Raw genomic sequence first — 18,497 nt, 5'->3', positions numbered from 1 at the left:
CATTTTCTGGAAGGAACTGAGGTTGGGGAGAAACTGGGTTGGTCACAAAAGGGCCGGCTTGTTCACTCGCTCTGACCTAGAGCTGAAGTTAGGGGAGGCAGTGTGGTGCAATGGTTAGAGCCTCAGGCCAGTGGGGCAGGGAATCGTCACTCTGCCGTTGGGTGAAGAGGAGAAGCCAGGGAAGTGAAAGCCCTGTCCCTTGCCTTGGAACTTCTTAGGGAGGAAAGATATTAATGCAATTAATAAATGCGGTGGGCAAGGTGAGCTAGCTTGCTTGTGACTCGTTTGCACGTTATTTATTATTGTATTTATACCCCATCGTTTCTCCAAGGATCTCTTTCTCTTCAGCCCCTCACAACAACCCTGTGAGGTAGGTTAGGCTTAGCCCAGGGTCACCCCAGTGGGGATTTGAAGCCCAGTCCAGCACTCTAATCATTGCACCACCCTGGATGTCAGCATCAAATGGGGTGATGGGAATCCATCGTTGGCAGTTCAGGGGTTTGGAGATCTCAAGCCTGGGGGGCCCTAAATGTGCCTCTCCAGGCCTCTGTGTCAGGTCTTTGCCCAGCCACTCTGGCCGGCTCCCAATTGAGTGCTAAAAACAGCACAGCATTAAATATCAAAAGCTTCCCTAAACAGGGCTCCTTTAAGATGTCTTTTAAAGATAGGATAGCTGCTTATTTCCTTCACATCTGAAGGGAGGGTGTTCCACAGGGCGGGTGCCACCACCGAGAAGGCCCTCTGTCTGGTTCCCTGTAACCTTACTTCTTGCAGTGAGGGAACCACCAGAAGGCCCTTGGAGCTGGACGTCAGTGTCTGGGCAGAACGATGGGGGTGGAGACGCTCCTTCAGATATACTGGGCCGAGGCCGTTCAGGGCTTTCAAGGTCAGCACCAACACTTTGAATTGTGCTCGGAAACGTACTGGGAGCCAATGTAGGTCTTTCAAGACCGGTGTTATATGGTCTCGGCGGCCGCTCCCAGTCACCAGTTTGGCTGCCACATTCTGGATTAGTTGTAGTTTCCGGGTCACCTTCAAAGGCAGCACCACGTAGAGCTCATTGCAGTAGTCCAAGTGGAAGATAACCAGAGCATGCACAACTCTGGCAAGACAGTCCGCAGGCAGATAGGGTCTCAGCCTACGTACCAGATGGAGCTGGTAAACAGCTGCCCTGGACACAGAATTGACCTGTGCCTCCATGGACACCTGTGAGTCCAAAATGACTCCCAGGCTGCGCACCTGGTCCTTCAGGGGCACAGTTACCCCATTCAGGACCAGGGAATCCCCCACACCTGCCCGCCTTCTGTCCCCCAGAAACAGTACTTCTGTCTTGTCAGGATTCAACCTCAATCTGTTGAGAGAGAGTGAAGTAGGAAACTAACCTATCATAAAAAACAAAACATCCCCTTTCATTGCTCCGCCCACGCTTGTTTCTGGCCCCGCCCACTGCTGGTGTGCGGCCCTCGGGAGGCTGCCCCCAAATGGGAAAGTGGAAAAAGGCCCCCCTTGCTTAAAATCCTTACCTCTCTTCAGGATGAGCCTACGTACCCCGGAGAAGACATCTCGATAATGCGGGAGACCACCAAGAAGCTTTTCACGAAACTTCAAGAGGCTGAGAAGCGCCACCAGTCGGACAGAGCCGCCTATGAGGTCAGAACACAAGAAAAGCCCGCTGGATCAGGCCAGCGGTTCCCAAACATTTATGGGGGGTCACCACTCCCTTGGTTCCATAAGCTCATCCCCAGGGCCCGCAACCTTACCCTACAAAAATCATGATTAAAAACTGCAGGTTGAGCGACCTGCTCAGGAAGATCGTAACGCAGTAACATTCAGAGCGGTCGCAATCAATTGCACATTTCTTCAAAATCCAGTTCGGACAGTTTAGCTTGACTAATGCAACAAAACTGACGGACTTGATCCAGGGATAGCGGCTTTCCAAAGGGTAACCATCATTTACACCTCCAGCACCCCAGTGTAGGGCTGGCTTTCAGCGTTGCAATATATCACCAGCTAAACATTGCGATATACAGTGGTACCTCTGGGTGCGAACAGGATCCGTTCCAGAGATTCACCGCTTCTGCGCATGACGTCATTTTGAGCGCATGCGTGAGCAGCGAAACCCGGAAGTAACGCGTTCTGTTACTTCTGGGTCGCCGCAGAGAGCAAACTGAAAATGCTCAACCGGAAGCAACTTTAACCTGAGGTATGACTGTAGAGTCGTGCCTTGGATCCTGGACGCCCTGGAACTTGGACGTTTTGGCTCCCGGACGATTGAAACCTGGAAGTGAGAGTTCTGGTTTTTGAATGTTCTTTTGGAACCTGAACCTCTGACGGGGCTTCCTGCAGCCAATCAGAATTTTCAAACGTTTTGGAAGTCGAATGGCCTTCCGGAACGGATTCCGTTCAGCTTCCAAGGTACGACTGTACTGATATATCACGCTGTCTGAAATAAGGATGGAGCTATTAGGGACATGGGTGGCTCTGTGGGTTAAACCACCGAGCCTAGGACTTGCCAATCAGAAGGTCAGTGGTTCGAATCCCCGCGACGGGGTGAGCTCCCATTGCCCAGTCCCAGCTGCTGCCAATCTAGCAGTTTGAAAGCACGTCAAAGTGCAAGTAGATAAATAGGTACCGCTCCGGCGGGAAGGTAAACGGTGTTTCCGTGTGCTGCTCTGGTTTGCCAGAAGCGGCTTAGTCCTGCTGGCCACATGACCCGGAAGCTGTATGCAGGCTCCCCCAGCCAGTAAAGCAAGATGAGCCCCGCAACCCCAGAGTCAGTCACGACTGGACCTAATGGTCAGGGGTCCCTTTACCTTTATGTAGAGCATTGGCTGGCTTCATGGTTTCCCCCGTGTCCCGCACAACAGAGATACACATCATCCCTCCTCGAACCCTGCTAGCTAATCTCCCCTCTCCCCCAGGAGTGGTACTGTCCTCTTTGAGAACCATTGATGTGGCCCAACATCCAACACCTGGGAGGCCCGTGGCTTTGCATCCTCGACCGTGGTTGCAAGGACCACCCTCTCTGAGGCTGCGCTGCCGGCTGGTTAAGGGCCAGGGAAGGGGTCCTTTGTCATGGCCTCCACATCATAATAATAATAATAATAATAATAATAATAATAATAATAATAATTTATTATTTATACCCCGCCCATCTGGCTGAGTCTCCCCAGCCACTCTGGGCGGCTCCCAATCAAGTGTTAAAAACAGTACAGCGTTAAATATTAAAAACTTCCCTAAACAGGACTGCCTTCAGATGTCTTTTAAAGATAAGATAGCTGCTTATTTCCTTCACATCTGAAGGGAGTGCGTTCCACAGGGCGGGCGCCACCACCGAGAAGGCCCCCTGCCTGGTTCCTTGTAACCTCGCTTCTCGCAATGAGGGAACCGCCAGAAGGCCCTCAGAGCTGGACCTCAGTGTCTGGGCTGAACGATGGAGGTGGAGACGCTCCTTCAGGTATCCAGGACTGAGGCCGTTTAGGGTTGATGATGGTATGATGGTTGCCAGGCTTTTGGGGTGAACCATGCAATTTCGCTAGCCATGTGTGTGTGTGAAACGGTTGATATGCATGCAAAAGTGCCCCCTCTCCCTTCTTTTTGCAGACATCCATTTCCCATTATCGGAGGGAAGCCGAACATTCGGGAGCAGCTCTCAGGAGGGCGGAGCTGGACTTGGAAGAGAAGGATTTGAAGCTGGAGGAGCTGCAGAGACTCCTGACAGGGATGGAGAAGGTACTTTCGCTTGATGGAAGATGCCGGCGGTTGTCCGCAGGGCAGATTGGCGCAGCGAAAGCCGTTGTGCCGCTGGGCCAAAAATAAGAGAGAGTGCAAATTTGCTTGCTTTGGTGATGCATCTAATTGTACCTTTTGTTTAATTCAGAACCCTCTTTTCTCTAGTTGTCTTTTATTTGGAGTGGCCCTTGCAAGCGGAAGATGGCATTAAACCAGTCTGGCAAACTTATCAGAGACCAAACAATTCTTTAGACCCTGGAAAGGAGCAGCTGTAGACCAGAATGCCTTTAAAAAAATAAAATAAAAAAATGTAACGACACCATTCAACCAAAAACGTGCTGGTTTTACAGCTTAAAAGACTAGGACTATCCGCCTGAGAAACAGTTTCTATCCAAATATGATTTTGCGCTGTGGGTTAAACCACAGAGCCTAGGACTTGCCGATCAGAAGGTCAGAGGTTTGAATCCCTGCGACAGGGTGAGCTCCCGTTGCTCAGTCCCTGCTTCCGCCAACTTAGCAGTTCGAAAGCACACCAAAGTGCAAGTAGATAAATAGGTACCACTCTGGTGGGAAGGTAAATGGGTTTCCGTGCGCTGCTCTGGTTCGCCAGAAGCGGCTTAGTCCTGCTGGCCACATGACCCGGAAGCTGCACGCCGGCTCCCTCGGCCAATAAAGTTAGATGAGCGCCGCAGCCCCAGAGTCGGCCATGACTGGACCTAATGGTCAGGGGTCCCTTTACCTTTACCTTAAAGGGTCTCTATGGGAGTGTCTTGTATTTAAAAAATGGGGTATCTGTTTTTAGTGGGCTAACCAGGCTGGGATAGCAGGCTTGTCGGTTTTGAATGTCTTGTGTAGATTTTTTTCCTTCCAATATGGGACAATGACAATAAAGATTATTGTATCCTATCATAAAGTAGCATTTCCCAACCTTGGGCCTCCAGCTGTTTTAGGACTACAACTCCCATCATCCCTAGCTAGCAAGACTGGTGGTCAGGGACGATGGGAATGGGAGTTCAAAAACAGCTAGAGACCCAAGGCTGGGAAAGGCTTAAAGTACCAACACCTGCTCAGAATGGGAATCTAAGAAGAACTGTCGCCTTTTCATCCTCTGTGAATCCGCCCCCCCCCCCCCCCGTCCTCTTTTAAAGACATTCAAGTTGGCAGGTGTCGCTGCCTCTAGCGAGAGCAAATTATGTGCTTACTGTGGGTCAGGAATAGTGCCCAGCCCCACGGCGTTCTCTGTACTTCCCCTCCCTAGGCGTAGCTTTTCGGGTTTTTTGCAAGGCCGGATCTGAGATCCTGGCGGCAGCCACCTTAACCCTGCCTGCCCTTCTCTCCCCGTTGCAGGAGCACAGAACTCTGCTACAGAAGATGAGAGACGACGAGTCTGAGCTGGAGCAGCTGCGCAGCATCGAGAAGGACAAAGTTGCCGAGCAGGAAAGGTGAGAGGCTTGAGCCCCAGGCGCGGTGGATCTGTGGGGCTGGGGACTTGTGTCTGACTTGCGTCCAATAGGGTTTTGTGACGGATAGCACAGAACAGGGCGTGGGATGGGAGGAGAGATAATGAACAGCTCCCCATTTGCATACGGGTTACATTCCGAGGCACAACACGTTTAAGTGAAATCACATATATTGGAACGCCATTGGGAAAACCACCAAACACCCTCCAAAACCCTTTTAAAAAACCAAAAAACCCCCCCACCAAACTCCACTGTGATCGCTGCTTGCTCAAACTCCCAACACTCCACAGGCCTCAGAGTCCAGGGCTGGGATTGCTAGATGCTATCATCATTAATAATAATAATAATGATGATGATGATGATGATGATGATGATGAAGAATTTTATTTATACCCCACACTCTCCAGCCAGAGCTGGGCTCAGGGTGGCTAACACCAGTAAAATTAGAATAAAAACATAATAAGGGAAAAACAACAACAAAACAATTTAAAATTCATGTTAAAATGCAATTTAAAATGCAGCCCCATGGACCAAAATCATAAGGGGAGGGAAACATAAGGGTCAGACTGAGTCCAAACCAAAGGCCAGGTGGAACAGCTCTGTCTTGCAGGCTCCTGGTCTCTTGTGACAGAGCGTTCCACCAAGTCGGGGCAAGTACTGAAAAGGCCCTGGCCCTAGTTGTTAATAATAATAATAATAATAATAATTTTTTATTTATACCTCGCCCTCCTCAGCCAAGACTGGGCTCAGGGCTCAGTTGATTAAAATACAATTTAAAAGATTAAGATACAACATTATAACAATTAGGGAGCAATCTCTTCATAGGAGGAGAAAGGAAAAAGAAAGGGGGGGAGGGAATCAAACTGATTCTGAGCCAAAGGCCAGGTGGAACAACTCTGTCTTACAGGCCGTGCGGAAAGAAATCAGATCCTGCAGGGCCCTGGTCTCATGAGACACAGCGTTCCACCAGAACGGGGCCAGTACTGAAAAGGCCCTGCCTCTGGTTGAGGCTAATCTGACTTCCTTAGTTGAGACCAATCTAACCACCTTCCTACTTGGGACCTCCATAGTGTTGTCATGGGGCCATTTTTGTGCTCTTTCGGGGCTGTTTTTGCCCCCTTTTATTCCGCACCTGAGTTCGCAGCGATGCACATGTGTGCCCCGAGAGCGCGTAAATAGGGAGTTGCCCATGTAGCCGCTTTTCAAGCTAGAACTAAAAGTGGGATATTACGAAACTGGCTTTTGCATAACCTGCAGCCTCTTTCTCCTTCTTCTTCTTCGTCTTCCTGCCCTCAGGTCGGCCAAACTGGAGAAGGAAGTTGCCACTTTGCGGGAGAAAATTCACCACTTGGACGACATGCTCAAGAGCCAGCAGAGGAAGGTCCGGCAGATGATTGAGCAGGTGGGTGCTGGGAATGAGCTGTGCGCTGTGGCTACGATGGAGCGTTTTGGGGGTCTTGTCCCCTCCGTGAGTTTGGGGTTATGCAACCTGCTTCTTTCTCCTTCCTCCACTCTTACCCCTCCGCTTGCCGGCAGCGTGACATCCTGCTGTCTCCAGAGGTAATGTTGTGCTAGACCCGAGCGTAATGCAAAGAGCAGGATGAGTCCAGCGCCCTTGTTCCCACTCTGCTCTCAGCCAACTCCCTCCCTGACTAGCTTCCTACTTAACAACCAGTACAAGGGGTGGCCCTGCCTGTTCGCTTCCTCCTCACCCTTTGTCACGGTCCAGTTCATGGGGGGGTCAAAGTCCCAGCAGGGGACGTCAGGACCGGGGATAAGATGGCGGGGTGGGAGCAGGAACAGGAGTCAGGAAGCCCAGGAGTCAGGAAGCCAAGAGTCTGAGGTTTCAGAGAGCCCAGGGGTCAAGAAGCCCAAGGGTCCGAGGGTCAGGAAGCAAGGAGTCAAGAAGTCGGGGGTCCGAGGGTCAAGAAGCAAGGAGTCACAAAGTCAGGGGTCCAAGGGTCAAGAAGCAAGGAGTCACAAAGTCAGGGGTCCGAGGGTCAAGAAGCAAAGAGTCACAAAGTCAGGGGTCCGAGGATCAAGAAGCAAGGAGTCAAGAAGTCGGGGGTCCGAGGGTCAAGAAGCAAGGAGTCACGAAGTCAGGGGTCTGAGGGTCAAGAAGCAAGGAGTCAAGAAGTCAGGGGTCCAAGGATCAAGAAGCCAAGGTTCAAGGATCAGGAAGCAAGAAGCCAAACGCAGCAAGGCAGGGAATGTGTTGCTGTGGCAAAGAGTCAAAGGGAAATGCTGACCTTATTTCCCTTCCCAGCTCTTGCCATGAGGTGCTGGGAGTTACCAATCGGCCTCACCTGTGCGGCAGCGCCTTGCCTCTCCAGAACAAACTTAGGAAGGCCCCAGTCCTGCAAAGACCTATTGGCCACAGGGCCTGGCTCCTGCACGCACACCTGACACCCTTGGTCTCAACGTTGCCCCTTGTAGAACTGGGCAGGTAGGAGGAAGAAGGGACAGGAGTAGAGGAAGTTGGCTCCGCCTCCTGTTGATACTGGCTCCACCCCTGTTGACACAGGCTCCACCTCCCGTTGGCTCTGGCTCCACCTCTCATTGAGATTCTTTCTCTGCCTTCTTCCCCACCAGTCCCAATCGGCAGCAGGCTGTCACTGGGAGTAACCCCAAAAGGGCATTTTTGCGTATCTGCTCTTACCTATTTTACTCCGGAGAGTTTATATGTCACTCGAATGTCAAAAAGCTCATTGGACCGCAAATCAGATTACGGAGACAATAAAGCAAGGGAATTATCTGTTTTTCAAAAACCTGTCGAACAATTGTTTAAAACCTTCAAAAAAATAGTTAATGAAGAGCTATAAAAAGCCATATTAAAACACATGTCAATGCTCTGCATGTCTGGATAGGCTTGTCTTCGTACATTTGTAAGTCTAGACGGTGAAAGTGAGCTAACAGCCAAACATAACAGATACCAGATGGTAAGATTAACAAATAAAAAAGAGAGAGTCCCTCCGCCTTTAAAACCAGCCGTGTGTGTCTCTCCCTGACTTGGGAAAGAGTTAACTCTTAAGCCCTGTGCCAATTAATTTGGCTTCTGTTTGATTTAAAACTGACCTCCCATCTTTTGAGTGACTCACACCACAAAAGGACTCCTGTAACTAAGCCCTTTTCATGGAGGTGTCTGGGGCTGATTCAGTAAAGATTCATTCTCTCTCTCTCTCTCTCTCTCTCTCTCTCTGAAAGTTCTGCAAATCGCCAGAGGATTAGGGATTCAAACTTAAAATTATGTTAGAAAAACCTTTCTAAACAAACTCCACGCAGCTGAGAGACCAGCAGCTTTTGTAGCCTCCCAGCCGGTCGTTAGAACAACTTTGCAATTTAGGGGCTTGAGTTTCTTTCTTTCCTCTTCCCTCCCAATCGGTTTTCCTTGTGTGTTGTGACTTTTTTAGACTGTAAGCCTATGGGGAGGGGCTGTTGCATTTTTAAAATGATTTATAAGCTGTTGTAGGAGCCCGATTAATCAGGCAGCATGCATTAATTGCAGAGAGAGAGAGAGTTTGGACATTTCTGTGTCATTGGTGGTAGTGGATTACAGCTGCATTCCTGACCCTTGACCCTTTGGGCTGCTGGGAGTTGAGGTCCAGCAACATCGGGAGCTTTCTGCCAATTCCTCACCCCTCCTTTGACAGCTGTGGCCCCACATCATGGGAGTTGAAGTTTGATGTTGCATCTTTGCTTTGAGATATCTCTCTCTCTCTCTCTCTCTCTCTCTCTCTCTCTCTCTCCCTCTCCCACCTTCCCCAAGATTACAGATCCCACTTTCTCTGAGGGTGGGGGTGCTAGTTTTAAATCCCTGGTGCAACTTAAAAGGTAAAGGGACCCCTGACCATTAGGTCCAGTCATGACCGACTCTGGGGTTGCGGCGCTCATCTCGCTTTATTGGCCGAGGGAGCTGGCGTACAGCTTCCGGGTCATGTGGCCAGCATGACTAAGCCGTTTCTGGCGAACCAGAGCAGCGCACGGAAATGCCGTTTACCTTCCCGCCAGAGCGTTACCTATTTATCTACTTGCACTTTGACGTGCTTTCGAACTGCTAGGTTGGCAGGAGCTGGGACTGAGCAATGGGAGCTCACCCCGTCGTGGGGATTCGAACCGCTGACCTTCTGATCGGCAAGTCCTAGGCTCTGTGGTTTAACCCACAGCGTCACCTGTGTCCCTGGTGCAACTTACCTGGGCCATTTTGGGGCATGTTTGCAGCTAGCTTCTCTTTTACTGGAGACTCCAGGGCTGTTCATTTCTAACAATCCTCCTTCTCCACAGCTTCAAAACTCCAAGACTGTGATTCAGTCCAAAGACACAATCATCCAAGAACTCAAAGAACGTGTGGCCTACCTGGAGGCTGAGGTAGGCAGCCATTTTTATTAAAGTTCCTAATCCTGTTGCCTGCAAGATGTTGACATTAAAGGACCTAAGTTTTCTCATTAGCTGTTTTTCTATACATTGAGTGGGGCTAACGTTGGCTGCAAACCCATATAGTCCCTTTTTAGAGCCATCCAGCGCAGGCCCCTATCAGCCCACCTTGTGATTGTATTTCTCCCTACGATGTTTGTGCGTTTGGCTCCAGATCATTAGAGTTTTATCCAACATGAGTCCTACTCAGACTCATTGAAATCAACATGCCTAGCTTAGGTCTGCTAATTTTGGTGGAGGTCTACGCTGAGTAGGGCACCACCCCTGAAGTCCACATTTTGGATGCTGTCCTTACGTACGAGATACTCTTTTAAAAACGTAAAATGCACCGCTAATACTTCTCAGTGCATTCGCCTGCAAAAACCAGGCATGGCGTACGCAGCCTTAAAAGAAAAAAAACTATTTTTGCATGTGCTTTAAGGCTGTGTACACAGCCTTAAAAACACCTATTTTTGCACATGCTTTCCCATTGGGAAATCTGGAGAAAATGCGTCATCCAATTTTGGGGTAGGGTGGGGTGCTTGCAATTAGATTTTGCAAGTTGGTGGTGAAAGACCAAGCACATTCCTTGCCCCAGAAGAGCCCTTGGCTCGGCTGCCCCCTGGTGGGGCGTTTGCGGTGATACGGGAATGTCAGCCGGGTCCAGAGCGGACTCTTGCAACCTGACTCTCCAGGTGTGTTAAAAGGACACACACAGACACTAAATGGACTTGCAGGTGGGACTGCCTTTTCTCCCTGCCAAAATGAGCATCAAAGCAGAGGAAACAGCGCCATCAAAGAGACATTTAATGCACGTTTTGCCAGTTTCTGCCAAATGCGTGGTTTTTCTCTTGGCACGCCCCAGAATGATGCTTTGCTCCCGTTACTGAAATGTTGTTCTTCCAGTGGTTCAGGCCAGTTCTGTCTGCCTCCCTTTTCCCTGAGCGAAATGTTGCCGGTTTAATCAACATGCCCCCTTTTTTAATATGGTTGTAGAGCTGGAAGGCCCCTACCCGCAGTTCGTTTAGACCAGCCCCCTGGAAATCAGGGAAATCATCCCTTTCACCTTCGTGTTTTCTCCCTTCAGAACCTGGAGATGCATGACCGCATGGAGCACCTCATTGAAAAGCAGGCCCAGAGCGCCGGGGTCCACAATGCAAGGCCCCGCTCCAAATCAGAGTACGTCAGCAGGTGAGCGGCAGGGTGGAGGGGTTGCCACCTGCCCTTTAGGGGAAGTGGCTGCCGGCCTGGGGAGGAATAATAATAATAATAATAATAAATTTATTTTTATCCTGCCCTCCCTGGCCAAAGCTGGGCTCAGAGCGGCTAACATCATATAAATAAGACAATATGCATAATACAATATACAATATGCAAATAAAATAACATTCAACATTCATTAGAATACAGTGGTACCTTGGGTTACAGACGCTTCAGGTTACAGACACCGCTAACCCAGAAATAGTACCTCGGGTTAAGAACTTTGCTTCAGGATGAGAACAGAAATTGCGCGGTGGCAGCGGGAGGCCCCATTAGCTAAAGTGGTGCTTCAGGTTAAGAACAGTTTCAGGTTAAGAACGGACCTCCGGATCGAATTAAGTTCTTAACCTGAGGTACCACTGTACTATTAAATATCAGCACCTCAAGATTAAACAGAAATCCACTCTTAAGAGTTACAATAAGTAATTCCCCAACTCCAGTCAATAAAACAACAGCATTCCACAGTGCACAACATAAAGGTAAAGGTAAAGGTACCCCTGCCCGTACGGGCCAGTCTTGACAGACTCTGGGGTTGTGCGCCCATCTCACTTAAGAGGCCAGGGGCCAGCGCTGTCCGGAGACACTTCCGGGTCACGTGGCCAGTGTGACAAAGCTGCATCTGGCGAGCCAGAGCCGCACACGGAAACGCCGTTTACCTTCCCGCTGGTAAGCGGTCCCTATTTATCTACTTGCACCCGGAGGTGCTTTCGAACTGCTAGGTTGGCAGGCGCTGGGACCGAGCAGCGGGAGCGCACCCCGCCGCAGGGATTCGAACCGCCGACCTTTTGATCAGCAAGTCCTAGGCGCTGAGGCTTTAACCCACAGCGCCACCTGCGTGCACAACATAATGCAGTACAAAATGAGAAGCAGAGACAGGAGGGTGGGGCAAGGCAGGTGGAAAGAGGCCTTGCCTGGTGGGGGCTCGCCCCCCACCCCCTACACTCCCTGAGCCACGAACCCCTTTGGTGTACCCCTCTTCTCTTCCTCCTCTCCAAAGCAACTTACACCTTCCTAAAATGTGAATAGCTTAACACGCCTTCAAAGCGATGGGCCAGAATACCTAGGAAGTGCTCATCCACATATTCAGTTCACTGCAAAAAGGGACAGGTCCTACCCACTCACTGCAGAACAGGCCAGGAATAATAATAATAATAATAATAATAATAATAATAATAATAATAATAATAATAATAATAATAATAATATTAATAATAATAATAATAATAATAATAATAATAATAATAATAATAATAATAATAATAAATTATTTATACAGCACCCATCTGGCTGAGTTTCCCCAGCCACTCTGGGCGGCTTTCAATCGAGTGTTAAAAACAATACACCATTAAATATTAAAAACTTCCCTAAACTGGGCTGCCTTCAGATGTCTTTTAAAGATAAAATGGCTGCTTATTTCCTTCACATCTGAAGGGAGGGCATTCCACAGGGCGGGTGCCACCACCGAGAAGGGCCTCTGCCTGGTTCCCTGTAACCTTGCTTATCACTATGAGGGAACCGCCAGAAGGCCCTTGGAGCTGGACGTCAGTGTCTGGGCTGAATGATGGAGATGGGAGATGCTCCTTTCAGGTATACTGGGCCAAGGCCGTTTAGGGCTTTCAAGGTCAGCAGCAACACTTTGAATTGTGCTCGGAAACGTACTGGGAGCCAATGTAGGTCTTTCAAGACCGGTGTTATGTGGTCTCAGCGGCCGCTCCCAGTCCCCAGTCCAGCTGCTGCATTCTGGATTAGTTGTAGTTTCCGGGTCACCTTCAAAGGTAGCCCCACATAGAGTGCATTGCAGTAGTCCAAGCAGGAGATAACCAGAGCATGCACCACTCTGGCAAAACAGTCTGCGGGCAGGGAGGCTCTCAGCCTGTAGACCTTGGAAGGGGCGTGGCTCACTGGGGGGGGGGGCAACCAGAATGTCCCCAGCATCTCCCGTTAGGGCCAGGAACGGACTCTTGCCTGAAAGCCTGAAGAGCCGCTGCCAATCAGTGTCGACGATGGTGAGCAGATTGGCAGGGCAGCTTCCTGTTTTCCTCTTTGAACCCTTGATTCAAAACCATGGGGACTGGGAACTTGACATTCCCCAAGTGAAGGTACGCAGGCTCCAGCCCAGCCAGACTCCAGCCGGTGTGCCAGGCGAACTCCAGTCCTTGGGGCTGCAGGAATCTGTGACTCGAGGGCATGCAGTTTGTTCAGCGTACCGTATTTTTCGCTCCATAAGACGCACTTTCCCCCTCCTAAAAAGTAAGGGGAAATGTGGGTGCGTCTTATGGAGCGAATGCAGGCTGTGCAGGCTTCGCTGGAGAGCCGCCGCGAGCTTTCCCTCTCTGCACAGCGCGCCTCCAGCGAAGCGGGAGGAGAAACAGCCCCTTCCGTTTCTCCTCCCGCTTTGCTGGACAGGCGCTGAGCAGAGAGGGAAAGAACCTTTTTTTTCTTGTTCTCTAAAACTAGGTGTGTCTTATGGTCGGGTGAGTCTTATAGAGCGAAAAATATGGTAAGGTAAAGGGACCCCTGACCATTAGGTCTAGTTGTGGCCGACTCTGGGGTGACGGCGCTTATCTCGCTTTACTGGCCGAGGGAGCCAGTGTACAGCTTCCTGGTCATGTGGCCAGCAGGACTAAGCTGCTTCTGGCGAACCAGAGCAGTGCACGGAAACGCCGTTTACCTTCCCACCAGAGCGGTACCTATTGATCTACTTGCACTTTGACGTGCTTTCGAACTGCTAGGTTGGCAGGAGCAGGGACCGAGCAACAGGAGCTCACCCTGTGGCGGGGATTTGAACCGACGATCTTCTGATCAGCAAGCCCTAGGCCCTGTGGCTTAACCCACAGCGCCACCCGCGTCCCTGGAAAATACGGTAATCAGGACAAATGGAAACATGTCTGATCTCCTTCATGTCCAAAGCAAGAGAGCTAAAGCCAAAGCTATACACAAACTTCCCAGCAAGCTGTGCTGGAGTGTAAACAGGCACGTGACACACAACAGTCATTCCTGTTCCTTAAGGTGGAACGGAATATCCTAACACCTTTACCGCCACGTTTCCTAATGTCGGCTTATTCCCTAATATCTCTCTCCCTCGCCTCTGTCGTCTTTCTCTCTCCTGCAGCAAACGGCTCACCAAGTCTCCGGGCCCCAAACCTTTGCCTCTCATCCGAGTGCTGGAAACATGAACTCAAACCCCTCTCCTCCACTCCCCGCTCCCCAGAAAAGGAACCCTCTGCAAACTCGCCGGGCTCTTAGTCCATCGCCAGCTGCTTCGCCCTTGCAACCAACTCCCTTGTAGCGTGCGGTGGGACTGTCTGGGAAGCCCCATCCACCCAGCAGCACGGCCTGCTTGAAGCCGCAAAAAAAGAAAAAAAGGAGGATTTTCTGAAAAGGGTTTGATCGGGACGGGACGCGAGGACGTCTGAAGGCCAAAAGGACGCTTTTGCCCCACCCAAAGGCCGCAAGAAGGAACCTTTGCATTTCTTGCGATTGATCTGTAAGGCTGGTCCCTTTTTGGAAAGAAAGTGCCTTTTTAGTAATTATATATATAATTATATATGTCATGTATATATATGGCTATTAGCTCCGTCCAGCGCTAGGAAGTTCAGTTTTTATCCCCGTTCAAGCCAGTACGCCCATCAAGGGTTGTTTTCAGATTACAGTGGTACCTCGCAAGACGAATGCCTCGTAAGACGAAAAACTCGCAAGACGAAATAGTTTTTCGTTTTTTGAGTTGCTTCGCAAGACAAATTTCCCTATGGGCTTCCTTCGCAAGATGAAAACTTTCAATGCATTCCTATGGGAATCCGTGCTTCGCAAGACGAAAAATTCGCAAGACGAAAAAACTCGCAGAACGAATTAATTTCGTCTTGCGAGGTACCACTGTATTAATAACAGTGTAAAGGCGCGTTGGGTTTGACAAAGTCGAGGAGGAAAAATGTGCCCTAGTTTCCTGCCTCTTCTCACCTCCGAAAGAATATGTCTCAGCGACTGCCCATCCACCTCTCAGGCAGCGAGTGAACTTCTCCCGTCAAACTCTGCCTAGCCCCCCCAGAGAACAGAGATTACCCCATGTCTGCATTTAACTCTGTCAGCTGCCCACGCCGCACCATGGCAGAATGTAGAGGATCGACTCGTATAGTGTAATCTAGCATTGTGTGAATGTAGAAATAAATACTGAGTTGAGTGTTTAAAAAAAAAAAGAGGAGATGTTTCATATATATTAAGCAGGGGTCAGCAAATTTTTTCAGCAGGGGGCCAGTCCACTGTCTCTCAGACCTTGTGGGGGCCCGGTCTATGTTTTTTGGGGGGAAATGAACGAATTCCTATGCCCCACAAATAATCCAGAGATGCATTATAAATAAAATGGCACATTCTACTCATGTAAAAACATGCTGATTCCTGGACCGTCCGCAGGCTGGATTTAGAAGGCGATTCGGCTGGATCTGGCCCCCTGGACCTTAGTTTGCCTAGGTAAAGGGACCCCTGACCATTCAGTCGCGGAGGACTCGGGGTCACGGTGCTCATCTCGCTTTAGTGGCCGAGGGAGCCAGTGTTTGTCCACAGACATGTGGCCACCATGACAAAGCCGCTTCTGGTGAACCAGAGCAACACACGGAAACGCCATTTACCTTCCCGCTGGAGTGGTACCTATTTATCTACTTGCACTTTGACGTGCTTTTGAACTGCTAGGTTGGCAGGAGCTGGGACTGAGCAACAGTAGCTCACCCTGTCACAGGGATTCGAACCGCCAGCCTTCTGATCAGCAAGCCCAAGAGGCTCAGTGGTTTAGACCACAGCGCCACCCACATCCTTTTAGTTAGCCTACCCATGCATTAAAGCAAGGGTGGTTTGCTCTGAGTCTACTTCTAAAAAATATCTTTGCAATCTGCTATCGGTTGATAAACTTTGCAGCTCAAAGGCGCTTGACCCCCATCCCTTGGAGAGAGCTCCTTGGTGCGCGCACACCTGCTTTTGAGAACGTTAAAGGTAAAGGTACCCCTGCACGTACAGGCCAGTCGTGTCCGACTCTAGGGTTGTGCACCCATCTCACTTAAGAGGCCGGGGGCCAGCGCTTTCCCGAGACACTTCCGGGTCACGTGGCCAGCGTGACAAAGCTGCTCTGGCGAGCCAGCACCAGCGCAGCATACGGAAACGCCGTTTACCTTCCCGCTATAAAGCGGTACCTATTTATCTACTTTCACTTAAGGGTGCTTTCGAACTGCTAGGTGGGCAGGAGCTGGGACCGAACAATGGGAGCTCACCCCGCCGCGGGGATTCGAACCGCCAACCATACGATCGGCAAGTCCTAGGCACTGAGGTTTTACCCACAGCGCCACCTGCGTCCCTTGAGAACGTTAGGAGTCACCTATTGGCTGGGTCAGAACAAAGGCTACTGCATCTGGATTCATTTTGCAAAAGTTGGGGTCTGCCTGCCTGCCTGCCGGAAACTTTTGGCCGCCCAGATGCTATGGCACCCATCACCCCTGGCTTACCACCCGTGCTTGTGGGGCTGGTGGGAGTTATAGTTCAGCGACATCTGATGGGCCAAAGGTCCCTCGCGCCTGCAACTTACTCTCAGCCCTGCCTGGCTCAGCTACAACTTCCTTCAACCCCAAGCGTGGACGATGGCAGCTCTCCAGAAAAACAACTGCAGGTTGGGGAAGGGAGAGTCCTAGTCCATGGTGGGGAATGTTTTCTGCCCGAGCGCCACATTCCCTTCTGGGCAACCCCTTGAGGTCCACTTACCGGGGTGGGCAATAGGGAGTGGAAATTTTCTGCATGCAAATTTTACCTTTTTCTACAGAAGGCTAGTTTCTAAACACACAGCCCTCTCTCTGTCTGCCCGTCAGGTAAGCAAGAAGCATAATCAGATTTCAAGGATGCATTTCAGCCATGTAGAAATAATAATAATAATAATAATAATAATAATAATAATAATAATAATGATGATAATGATTTGTACCCCGCCTATCTGGCTGGGTTTCCCCAGCCACTCTGGGCGGCTTCCAACAAAGACCAAAAATACACTAAAATGTCACACATTAAAAACTTCCCTGAACAGGGCTGCCTTCAGATGTCTTCTAAAAGTCTGGTGGTAGTTTTTCTCTTTGACATCTGGTGGGAGGGCATTCCACAGGGCGGCCGCCGCTACCGGGCCTCTGCCTGGCTCCCTGTAACTTAGCTTCTCGCAGGGAGGGAACCGCCAGAAGGCCCTCGGAGCTGGACCTCAGTGTCCAGGCTGAACGATGGAGGTGGAGACACTCCTTCAGGTATACTGGACCGAGGCCGTTTAGGGCTTTCAAGGTCAGCACCAACACTTTGAACTGTGCTTGGAAATGTACTGGGAGCCAATGTAGGTCTTTCAAGACCGGTGTTATGTGGTTTCGGCGGCTGCTCCCAGTCCCCAGTCTGGCTGCCGCATTCTGGATTAGTTGTAGTTTCCGGGTCACCTTCAAAGGCAGCCCCACGTAGAGCGCATTGCAGTAGTCCAAGCGGGAGATAACCAGAGCATGCACCACTCTGGCGAGACAGTTCGCAGGCAGATAGGGTCTCAGCCTGCGTACCAGATGGAGCTGGTAAACAGCTGCCCTGGACACAGAATTGACCTGTGCCTCCATGGACAGCTGTGAGTCCAGAATGACTCCCAGGCTGCGCACCTGGTCCTTCAGGGGCACAGTTACCCCATTCAGGACCAGGGAGTCCCTCACACACACTTGCCCCCTGTCCCCCAAGAAGAGTACTTCTGTCTTGTCAGGATTCAACCTCAATCCATTAGCTACCATCCAACAGTTGAGGGGCATGCAAAGCATGGGAGGTGAGGGCGTGTGGCCTGCAAAGGGTGCTGGGGGCCACATAGAGGCTTGGAGGGGTCTGCATTTATGCTGTGGGTCCCTTCTTGTCTACTCCCTGCAGGTGGTGACTTCCACATAGATAAGGATGAACACAACCTGTCAGCAAAACCTATACATGTCTCTGTGTTGGAGGGCAAGCCTTGGGAACCCAGAGAGCTGCCTTATGCCAGTGGTGGCAAACCTTTTGGAGACCCAGTGCCCAAACTGCAACCCAAAACCCACTTATTTATCTCACAGTGCCAACACGGCAATTTAACCTGAATACTGAGGTTTTAGTTTAGTAAAAACAAGTCATGCATTAACATAGAATCATAGAAGAGTTGGAAGAGACCACCAGGGCCATCGAGTCCAACCCCCTGCCAAGCAGGAAACACCATCAGAGCACTCCTGACATATGGTTGTCAAGCCTCTGCTTAAAGACCTCCAAAGAAGGAGACTCCACCACACTCCTTGGCAGCAAATTCCACTGTCGAACAGCTCTTACTGTCAGGAAGTTCTTCCTAATGTTGAGGTGGAATCTTCTTTCTTGTAGTTTGGATCCATTGCTCCGTGTCTGCTTCTCTGGAGCAGCAGAAAACAACCTTTCTCCCTCCTCTATGTGACATCCTTTTATATATTTGTACATGGCTATCATATCACCCCTTCACCTCCTCTTCTCCAGGCTAAACATGCCCAGCTCCCTTAGCCGTTCCTCATAAGGCATCGTTTCCAGGCCTTTGACCATTTTGGTTGCCATCCTCTGGACACGTTCCAGTTTGTCAGTGTCCTTCTTGAACTGTGGTGCCCAGAA

General features: G+C 50.3%; 1 protein-coding gene across 4 annotated transcripts in view; it reads left to right on the top strand.

Moving 5' to 3' along the window:
- TUFT1 (tuftelin 1) overlaps positions 1-14,065 on the top strand; it is a 51,765-nt gene extending 37,700 nt beyond the window's left edge. For 2 of the 4 annotated variants that reach the window (XM_083715950.1, XM_083715952.1), the window contains exons 6-12: positions 1,534-1,650; positions 3,604-3,732; positions 5,080-5,174; positions 6,489-6,594; positions 9,474-9,557; positions 10,690-10,781; positions 13,975-14,065. In XM_083715950.1, coding sequence (XP_083572076.1) covers positions 1,534-1,650; positions 3,604-3,732; positions 5,080-5,174; positions 6,489-6,594; positions 9,474-9,557; positions 10,690-10,781; positions 13,975-14,038 — 687 coding nt within the window. In that variant the 3' untranslated portion in view covers positions 14,039-14,065. Of the gene's footprint in view, positions 1-1,533; positions 1,651-3,603; positions 3,733-5,079; positions 5,175-6,488; positions 6,595-9,473; positions 9,558-10,689; positions 10,794-13,974 lie in introns of all 4 variants that reach the window. The other 2 variants (XM_083715949.1, XM_083715951.1) reach the window with 1 other exon arrangement.
- Positions 14,066-18,497: the final 4,432 nt, after the last annotated feature.

Source organism: Podarcis gaigeae (assembly GCF_964106915.1).
Source record: "Podarcis gaigeae genome assembly, chromosome: 16".
Taxonomy (NCBI): domain Eukaryota; kingdom Metazoa; phylum Chordata; class Lepidosauria; order Squamata; family Lacertidae; genus Podarcis; species Podarcis gaigeae.
This window is presented reverse-complemented; position numbering and strand designations above follow the sequence as displayed.